This window comes from Hordeum vulgare, chromosome 1H (genome assembly GCF_904849725.1).
Source record: "Hordeum vulgare subsp. vulgare chromosome 1H, MorexV3_pseudomolecules_assembly, whole genome shotgun sequence".
Classification (NCBI taxonomy): domain Eukaryota; kingdom Viridiplantae; phylum Streptophyta; class Magnoliopsida; order Poales; family Poaceae; genus Hordeum; species Hordeum vulgare.
In genome coordinates, this window is record NC_058518.1 from 476,853,868 (window position 1) to 476,864,524 (window position 10,657).

General features: G+C 45.0%; 1 protein-coding gene across 1 annotated transcript; it reads left to right on the top strand.

Moving 5' to 3' along the window:
* Window positions 1-4,863: 4,863 nt before the first annotated feature.
* LOC123446976 (wall-associated receptor kinase 2-like) lies at window positions 4,864-10,483 on the top strand. The gene is made up of 3 exons (XM_045123530.1): window positions 4,864-5,815; window positions 7,497-7,640; window positions 9,138-10,483. Exons 1-3 carry the CDS (start codon window positions 4,864-4,866, stop codon window positions 10,316-10,318), a joined length of 2,277 nt encoding a protein of 758 aa, XP_044979465.1. The 3' UTR covers window positions 10,319-10,483.
* Window positions 10,484-10,657: the final 174 nt, after the last annotated feature.

Below are 10,657 nucleotides of genomic sequence, written 5' to 3' on the forward strand. Positions count from 1 at the left end.
CGCCCGAGCTCCGCAGAAATGCGATCTAGAGGAAAAACCGTGGAGGTATGTGGTCGGGCTGCCGTGGCAAAAGTTGTCTCAAATCAGCCCTAAAACCTCCGTATATATAGGTGGGAGAGGGGAGCCTTGCCTTGAGGCTCAAGGAGCCCCAGGGGGGTCGGCCGAGCCAAGGGGGGAAGTCCTCCCCTTCCAAACCGGATCCAACTAGGTTTGGAAGGAGGAGTCCTTCCCCTTTTTCCCACCTCCTCCTTTTTTTTCTTTTCTCTTTGATTTTCTTCCTATGGCGCATAGGGCCTTCTTGGGCTGTCCCACCAGCCCACTAAGGGCTGGTGCACCATCCCCAAGGCCTATGGGCTTCCCCGGGGTGGGTTGCCCCCCCCCCCCCCCCCCGGTGAACACCCGAAGCCCATTCGTCATTCCCGGTACATTCCCGGTAACTACGAAAACCTTCCGGTAATCAAATGAGGTCATCCTATATATCAATCTTCGTTTCCGGACCATTCCGGAAACCCTCGTGATGTCCGTGATCTCATCCGGGACTCCGAACAACATTCGGTAACCAACCATATAACTCAAATACGCATAAAACAACGTCGAACCTTAAGTGTGCAGACCTAGCGGGTTCGAGAACTACGTAGACATGACCCGAGTGACTCCTCGGTCAATATCCAATAGCGGGACCTGGATGCCCATATTGGATCCTACATATTCTACGAAGATCTTATCGTTTGAACCTCAGTGCCAAGGATTCATATAATCCCGTATGTCATTCCCTTTGTCCTTCGGTATGTTACTTGCCCGAGATTCGATCGTCAGTATCCGCATACCTATTTCAATCTCGTTTATCGGCAAGTCTCTTTACTCGTTCCGTAATACAAGATCCCGCAACTTACACTAAGTCACATTGCTTGCAAGGCTTGTGTGTGATGTTGTATTACCGAGTGGGCCCCGAGATACCTCTCTGTCACACGGAGTGACAAATCCCAATCTCGATCCATACTAACTCAAGTAACACCTTCGGAGATACCTGTAGAGCATCTTTATAGTCACCCAGTTACGTTGCGACGTTTGATACACACAAAGCATTCCTCCGGTGTCAGTGAGTTATATGATCTCATGGTCATAGGAACAAATACTTGACACGCAGAAAACAGTAGCAACAAAATGACACGATCAACATGCTACGTCTATTAGTTTGGGTCTAGTCCATCACGTGATTCTCCTAATGACGTGATCCAGTTATCAAGCAACAACACCTTGTTCATAATCAGAAGACCCTGACTATCTTTGATCAACTGCTAGCCAACTAGAGGCTTGCTAGAGACAGTGTTTTGTCTATGTATCCACACATGTATATAAGTCTTCATTCAATACAATTATAGCATGGATAATAAACGGTTATCATGAACTACTCCCTCCGTCACAGTTTATAAGGCGTGCACGTATACCTAGGTCATCAATTTAACATATATAAAATATATTATTTACTATAAAAATTATATAATTAGAAAATAGAACATCTAAAGTTTCTAATGATATATTTTTTATAATATATGCCTCTCATTAAGTTGGTCAAACTGACGACCTAGGTATACGTACATGCCTTATAAACTGTGACGGAAGGAGTAAGAAATATAATAATAACTAATTTATTATTGCCTCTAGGGCATATTTACAACACCAAGTACTAAAGAGACTAAAATCAAGTTAATGAGCATTTATTATCCTCCAAAACCTTCAATCCAAAACTTGCATGAGGAATTAAATGAGGAGAGAGAGGACTAATGCACATTTTAGTAGGGGTACCCCTGACTAAAACATTTTAACCTAAAGACTAGTTTTAGCCTCTCTTTAGTCAGGGGTGTTTGAAACTTTAGCCTCTTAAAGAGACTAGTTTTAATCACACTAGTTTTAGTCTCTTGTATCCAAACACACTCTATGCATTAAGGATGTAGTAATACTAGTGTATGATACTTCACATTACAATCATCCTTAGTGCGGGGAGCATGACGCGCCTAATTTTGATGTTCCGGTAAGTTGCCTGATTCAAGATGAAACAAAATTATTGTACTTGTTTACTCTTGACGCGCCGGGTTGACTTGCCGTGCACAGTTTATCGCTAGAACATCACTTTTGCCTTGAAATACGTTGAGTAGATCCGTACCGAGTAATATAATAAGTACACTAAGGAAGTAAGACCAACTTCACCGCGCGACACCATCTTGTCCGCGCGCGTCTGTTTGGGATAGAACGGACAAATACCGTGGCCCAACGTGCGTACCCAAATGGACAAATGTTCAGATTTCGTCCGTTTTTGACTCATCCCTGGCCCAAACTTGCGCCCAGTTTGGGAGAAACGGACATTGCGCGGACGCGCTCGCCGCACGCCCTTGTCCGCCCGTGGCCCGCGTGTCGGGGACACAAGTACTCCCAGAAAGTCCAACGCCTCCACCCCCTCTCCCGCCCCGCCCCGCTGACGGCGCCGCCGCTATTCTCCGGCCACCTCATCCCCCGGCCGTCCATAGCAAACCCCGTCTCGCCATGGCCGCCACCACGCCCGCGCTTTCGTCGTAGTTTGGGCGTCGATCGAAGGAGGTTTGACCGTCGTCGTCGTAGCCGGCGGCAGAGTGGATATGGCGGCCACGACAGCTTCCGACGAGTACTCTAGAGTGGCCAGTAGCCGGCCAACAACCACCCCTGCATCGAGGTGACCATCGCGACCTCTTTGCTACTAGGAGCGAAAGGTGTTCAACACTTTGCCCGCAAAGGTATGGACAGTGGTGATGAGTTTTTCTTCCATCACTTCATTTATTCATCGGACGATTCGTCGTCCGATGATGAAGATATTGTGGTGGCTGCAGTGATGGTTCACGACCACATTCAACGGCAGCTTTGGGAGGTGATGACTGCTTGTGTGATCATGTACAACATGATCGTCGAGGACGAGCGTGATGACAGTATCTTTGACCAAGGATTTGATTATCAAGGTGAAAATGTTGAGCCCCTCCACCAAGAACCGGCCACGTTTCAACAATTTGTCGAGTTCCATCATGAGATGCGTGATTGGCACACTCATTTGAATCTTCAAAATGACTTCGTTGAGCACATGCGGGAACATATTGAGAACCAATAGATGTATTGGTTCATTTTATGTTCATTCAAGACAATTTCGATTTGGTTGTAAAACTATTTTATTTAGAGACAATTTCGATTGGGTTTGATGTGCAAACTTGTTTTGATACGAAAATATGGACATTTTAGGCCCTGGCGGACAGGATGGGTCAAAAGGATGCGGCCACACGATGGGCGCACGACAACCGCATCCGAGGACAGGCCCGGACACGACCCCATCGCCCTACCCAAACAGACAGAATCCGTGCAAAACGGACGTCCGTTTGGGGTCGCGCGGTGGAGTTGGCCTAAGCTAGCTGTAGGCAAGAGAACCACACTCGCCAGCCCCATGGCCATAGCCTCAACAGCGGTGGTGCTCGTGCTCGTGCTCGTGCTAGCGATCGCGGCCGCGGCAGAGACTCCGGCGCCGACAGGGCCGGCCGGCTGCGCCACGAGCTGCGGGGACGTGGGTGTGTTGTACCCCTTCTCCCGTCGACACCCGCCTTCTTCCGCCGCCGTGGCAGCTCCTGGATGTCGAGGCGGATGGAGACAACGTCGTCCTCCTCGTCCGGCTCCCGCTCCCGCTCCTCCGGGTCGCCGGCGCTCCTCCCCGCCAAGTCGTAGCCGCAGGAGACGCCGCTAGGGGTGGCGCACGTGCATCGGCGGCATCGTCATCAACGTCCGGGGGGAGATGGAACGCTTCCTCCCGCCTCGTCAAGCCGAAGACGAAGCCGGGACTCCTCCCCGTCTAGCAGGAGCACCTGGACATGGCCGCCGTCGACGTGACCGCCCTCAAATGGGTGCGGGACGACTACGTCCGGGGGGAGATGGAACGCCAGCGTTGCGCCCTCGAGGGGATCGTCCCCCGACGCTGCGACCGCGGGGAGGGCGACATCGTCATCCTCGACGACAGCGACGAGGAGGCGTCGGGGCCTTCCAACCCCGTTCGCCACGGCGACCCAGGGCAAGGGTGCAGCAAGGGTGGCGGCAAAGCGCACGACGACGACGACGGTGATTACACCAATTTCTATAAGTTTCTCGGCATGTAGAAGGCGGCGGCGGCGGCGGATGGCCGCGACGTAATTGAATCATGTTTTTTATTTCATTTTGTACAAATTTCAATGAAAAACTATGAATTTCCTTTGAATTTGAGTCGATTTTGACCGAATTTGGATCGAGCTTTTTCTCTCCAAAAAACAGTTCGGACGACCTTTTTTTTGGGGGGGGGGCGACTGGGAACCCACGTCCCCATGTCGTTTTTTTGCCGGCGCGCCCCGAGACGATGCTATTTCACGCCCCTGAAGCGCCGAACGGGTGGAGATGCTCTAAGAAATTATTTGTCACACTTTTTATATGTGTGCGATGTGAGATCCTAATGTGGCAGAAGAACATCTTGCCTAAGATGAGACTTAAACCAAACAATCTTTTAAGTTGATCAAAAGTTTGTAACCTTAGGTGTGAGTGTGACAATTCAAGTCAATCTTAGTCACAAATTAAACAGCCCCGAAACTCCTAGATCCCCTGCTGGTCCACCCTGTCTCCACCACTGAGGATGACGCGCCGAATTCTGACATTCCGGGAAGTTGCGTGATTCAAGATGAAACAAAATTCCTGCACTTGTTCACTCTTGACGCGCTGGGTTGACTTGCCGTGCACAGTCTCTCGCTTTAGCCTTGAAATACAGTGAGTAGATCTACTAGCAGTATACTAGGGAAGTACCCAGCAGGTAAGAGAACCACACTCGCCAGCCCGATGGCCATAGCCTCAGCAGCTGTGGTGCTCGTGCTAGCGATCGCGGCCGCGGCAGCGGCAGAGACTCCGGCGCCGACAGGGCTGGCCGGCTGCGTCACGAGCTGCGGGGACGTGAGCGTGCCGTACCCCTTTGGCTTCGGCCCGCCGCACTGCCACTGGCCGGGGCTCAACCTCACCTGCGACACGAGCGGCCCGCGGCCCCCGCGGCTGCTCCTCGGCGACGGCGCGCTCCGGGTCGCCGCCATCTCCCTCCGGAACGCCACGGTCCGCGTGGTGCGCACGGGCTCCATCGTCGACAGCGCCGGCGTCACCTCCGACCGCAACGTCTCCTTCGGCGGCGGCTTCGTGGGCGCCGGGTACATGCTGTCCAACGGCAACGAGCTCGTGCTCTCCGGGTGCAACCTGCTGGCCACGCTGGTGGAGGACCTCGGGGTGGGGCCCGGCAGGTCGGGCATCATCAGCGGCTGCGCCTCCTTCTGCTCCTTCCGCAACAAGAAGGTGGACAGCGTCGGCCAGCCGGCCGGCAAGTACTGCTCCGGCATGGCGTGCTGCCAGGCGCCCATCAACTACCACAGCTCGCCCACCGGAGTGCACCTCCGGTGGCTGGACGCCGGGAACCACAGCGAGGCGCTGACGTTCCTGCCCACCTACGTGTTCGTGGCGGAGGAGGGGTGGTTCGACCGGAGGCCGCTGGCTGACGAGCTGCTGAGCGTGAGGCGGAGCCCGTCGGAGGCGGCGCTGGAGGTTCCCCTCGTCCTCCTGTGGGCCGTCAAGCAGGGCCTTCCGCCGCTGCCGAGCTTGACGGCCAACTCGTCCACCGCTTGCTCCGACGACACGCACCGCATGCTCTGCAAGAGCGGGCACAGCGTGTGCGCGGCCGGAAACCTCGGCTACACGTGCCAATGTCGAGACGGCTACGACGGCAACCCCTACCTCACCCATGGGTGCCAAGGTTAGTTACTCCTACTCTACTGTACACTTGCAATATATCGGCACGTCAACCATAATTTCTCAACCTTTTGGATTCAACGTCCACTTCCTTCGTTCCTACATATAAGTAGATTTTAATAAAGACTACGATTTCGAAACAAAATGAATGACTCCATATATTATTTTCAAAATCTATTATTTAAAATATTAATGTTTAGTATAAAAAAACTTTACTGTAATATTATAAAATATTTTTATAATAACGTGTGGGGCATCATCTGGTTCATGAAACGCGCATATTCACCTGCCATCACGGTACTCACGTTTTTTTTATTTGTTTCTTTGACTGTATAAAATTTGACTCGGTTTTATTACTGTATGAAATTTGACTCAGTAATAAACATGGGTTTCTGCGTCTTGTGATGCAGAGGCCGGTCTCCGAAGAAAAAAACGACATTCATGTGTCATTGTTTAAAATAAGATGATATTTTCTTTTAATCTTAATTTTGTCTGTCTATGCTTATATCAGTTGTAGACAGTACTGCTTATTAAGCAAATATATGGTCCAACTTTGACCCAAAATGTGAGTAGAGCGGCTATTTCTCGCTTGCTAGATAATTCTGGATGCATTGCATTTATTAGATACAAATACTTTATTACGTTAATATGTGATTTATCTATCTATAAAAATGTGATTATATCTGAAAATTATGTTTAACAAATACAAATATGGATGCTGGCATACAACAAATACGCTGGAAAGCCTCAAATAAATTCAAAAAATGCGAGCATCAGTGCAAATCTAGGACTTAAATCCCGGTGGATTGGTCCCACCACAAGGAATCTAACCATCTGAGATATGCTCGGTTCATAAATATTCTCTTCGTCTGAAAATACTTGTTGGAAAAATTGATGTATTTAGACGTAGCTCTAGATACATCCATTTCTCCGATAATTTTTTTCGGACAGAGGGAGTACAATTTTACTTGATAAATGCCGATTTAGTAAGTATTTATTTACTTATCAAAAATACATAACTTAATTTACTAAATCAATAAGGGATGACGCGATTGAAATGGTTTTCAGAAGAACAAAATTGATTAAAAAAATCACAAACGAGTGAAAACTTCACAATGGAGAGAAAATAATGTATGTAATATTAGATAAATTGCGAAAGAACAACAAACCTTAACTTTAGTTTTTTTGGGATCTTACTTTTTAAAAATATTCAAAAGGTCAAAAAATATTTGGGATTTTAAAAAAATCTTTGGTATTTCTAAAAAATGTTCATGTTATGCAAAAAAAGTTATTGGTTTCATTTTCATTTTTTTCTTTTCCTGTTCCTTTAGTTTGACATTTTCTAGTTTTTGTTTTGAATAAAAAAAAAGTTCTCGTGTTCACAATTTATATTTAAATGTTCATGCGTCAAAATAAGGAATTGTAAAAAATGTTCTTGCTTTCAAAATGTGTTCATATATTCAAAAATGGTCTAATGGCAGTGACATCAAAATTTGAATTGCAGATCATTTTCTCTTTCAAATATGTAATCTAGAATTAGTATGTTCCCAAAATCAAAGTTCAAACAAATGAACGCCAGTTATATTGTTATAAATTGACCAATCAATAATGCAAGTGCCCACAGACTAACACTTGTATGTTTTCAAGGTCTTTATGGTGTGCTAAATAATGAATTTTTTTCATAGATGTCAACGAGTGTGAGCAGCCACATGACCATGGGTGCTTCGGCAAATGTATCAACACAATCGGAGGGTACAAATGTCAGTGCCCACAAGGGACACATGGAAACTACACCATCAAGGATGGTTGCATCAAGTCTGCGGCTACAGGTTAGTACGTACTCTATGTTTCAACTTCTTCAACTTCATTGGTATCACTAGAAAATTAGTATTTCTTATTTGGTTGTACAGTACACTTTGTTATTTCATTTGACCATTAGTCCTTTTAGGTATTTGACATTTTTATACAAAATAAATTAGGGGCATGTCAAAGTATATAATAGCATACTAAAATAGGGTTACAAGAATTTTCTTACAAGATGAGGGTCTAGATTATTGAAAAATATATTCTTTAAATAAACGTAGATAGTTTTTGTGCATCCAACTTGTCTCCATAACAGAAACAAATATAGCCAGTTATGAGGCTAATCTTCCATGTAATTCTCTAGGAACTCGTGTTCTCTAAGATTTTGCTATTGCATGGTTTCCTATATTACGCCATACATTAAGGGATATTTCAAGAAAAATGTTACTGAGAAATTACATTTTGCATCAAATATACATTACTTGGCCGAGTGGCCCATGCAAGCTAGTGGTCTTATACACCTTAAGAGCGTGCACAATGAAGATGCATAAGCACAAGTGTGTAAAATAAAGTGAGGCCATATTACGACATCATTAATCATATGCATAATAGTTAACCTCTTCAATGTAGATTGGTGGTTAGGTATGCTCCTTTGTTAGCACACCATAAGCACCTATAGTGAACTTAGGCATGTCTCCTTATAAGCACATATGTGTATGATATGAGAAATAAAACCTTTTCGGGTACAAATATATTTTCCATGTGAATTTCAAAACAAAAGTTATTTTCATGTTGGGAAAGATACATACGTTTAAAAATCCGGTCTCATCGGGTATAATCCCATAAAACTACATTTTCTCACACATTTTAACCAATCAATACAACCTTGTAGGCCAGCTTTTGCTAAAGAACAAGAAACCTATTAAAATTTTGCTTCAGAGATGAAACTTTGGATATATAACCACATGGCACACATGGTATGCAACTGAAATTTAATGAGAAAAAGTTGGGCATATTGGGAAGGCCTTGATACTTCAAATAAGAATAATGTGATAAAAGATCGATTTATAAAAAGCGAGACATGCTCATTGGACCCTATTGATTCCATAGGTAAAGGCATTGTCTTTATGCATGCCATAATATAAAATAAGATTTTGCTACATGTTCTAATTATATGAGTTTACAATTACGAATATTCTTTATTATTTGAGGCTCAGCGGGTAAAGTTTTCATTCTTGTTACACACTATAATCAAGTATTGCAATCAAATATATATGTATTAGGAAAATAACTAATTTTGTGTATGCTAGAACAGAATTTTTTGACTTGCTAAGGATCTAGTTCAGCGCATACACCATATATGTCTCTTAAAAGGTTATGATTGTACTCGCTACTCTGATTTCATTTCATGTATTTCCTTCTAAATATATACTTATAGGGTTTTGGTAAGAAAATACTTGTTAATGTTGACTTCAAGTTCTCAGTATTGAGAGTAATATTAATATTACCCCACACATATCCAGGAACAAGCATTGGTATAGGAGTTGGCAGTGCAGTAGGATTTATGCTTTTGGTTCTCGGGGCAATCTTCATGGTCCAAAGGTTTCAACATAAGAGAGAGATGTTGTTGAAACAAAAGTTTTTCAAGCAAAATCGTGGACAGTTGTTGCAACAATTAGTCTCCCCAAGGACTGACATTGCAGAAAGGATGATCATTCCAGTTGACGAACTTGCAAAGGCAACCAACAACTTTGACAAAGCACGTGAGCTTGGTGGTGGAGGCCACGGTACAGTCTACAAAGGGATTTTATCAGACCTACATGTTGTGGCCATTAAGAAGTCAAAGATCACAGTACAAAAAGAGATAGATGAGTTCATAAATGAGGTAGCCATCCTGTCACAGATCAATCACAGGAACGTAGTGAAGCTTATTGGATGCTGCCTAGAGACGGAGGTACCATTGCTGGTTTATGAGTTTATTTCTAGTGGGACCCTCTATGACCATCTCCATGTTGAAGGGTCAAAATCCCTCCCATGGGTAACTAGGTTTAGGATTGCAACAGAAATTGCAAGTGCTCTTGCATATCTTCACTCATCAGTTTCAATCCCAATCATCCATAGAGATATCAAGTCTAGTAACATACTTCTGGATGAATCTATGACATCGAAGGTGTCGGACTTTGGAGCTTCAAGATACATTCCAACAGATAAAACAGGATTAACAACAATGGTTCAAGGAACAATTGGATACTTGGATCCTATGTACTTTTACACCGGCCGCCTCACAGAGAAAAGTGATGTGTATAGCTTTGGTGTCATTCTCGTCGAACTGCTAACAAGGAAGAAACCATTTTCGTATTTCTTCCTTGATGGAGATGGTCTTGTTGCCCATTTTGTCAAGTTGCTTGCTGAAAAAATGTTGGTCCAGATACTAGATCCGCAGGTCATAGAGGAGGGAGGCAAAGAAGTTCATGAACTCTCCATACTTGCAGCATCATGTATAAAGTTAAATGCTGAGGACAGGCCTACAATGCGACAGGTGGAACATACACTTGAAGGCCTTGTTGTAACCAGGAAATTTTTAGAGAATGACATTACTATGATGAATTGCTCGTTGAATAAAGAAAGAAAAAGCCCGCTGGAATGCAGCAGAAGACATAGCATGGAAGAGGAAATATTGATGTCTGCAAGGTACCCTCGGTAGATATGCCAGCTTTGTACCATGTGCATAATCATTGTAGCAGATTACTCACTTCTATATTCGCAAAAAAGTAAGGATCACTCACTTGTATTTATGTGTGTTGTTCTAGACTAGAACCTCAGTCACTATCGTTTTTTATGTTATGATATGCAATTATCATACTTCTGATTTTGGCCCGCTGGATAGACAAGCCCAAGGCACCCAGGGCCATGGCGTAGGTCGTGAAGCTATATCACTTTGTTTACTGCCAATGTTTTGGTCCGGGGCTTCGCACAATCCTGACTACGCCACTGCCTTCATGTTCACTTAACACAAGATCAATGAAGAAGAGAGGGTAGCTCC

Bases quoted from the DNA above. Each gene is read 5' to 3' on its own strand.
- LOC123446976 (XM_045123530.1), top strand. From the start codon at position 4,864: ATGGCCATAGCCTCAGCAGCTGTGGTGCTCGTGCTAGCGATCGCGGCC. The intron at 5,816-7,496 runs GTTAGTTACTCC...TTTTTTTCATAG, and splicing joins CCTCACCCATGGGTGCCAAG to ATGTCAACGAGTGTGAGCAG. The intron at 7,641-9,137 runs GTTAGTACGTAC...ACACATATCCAG, and splicing joins CATCAAGTCTGCGGCTACAG to GAACAAGCATTGGTATAGGA.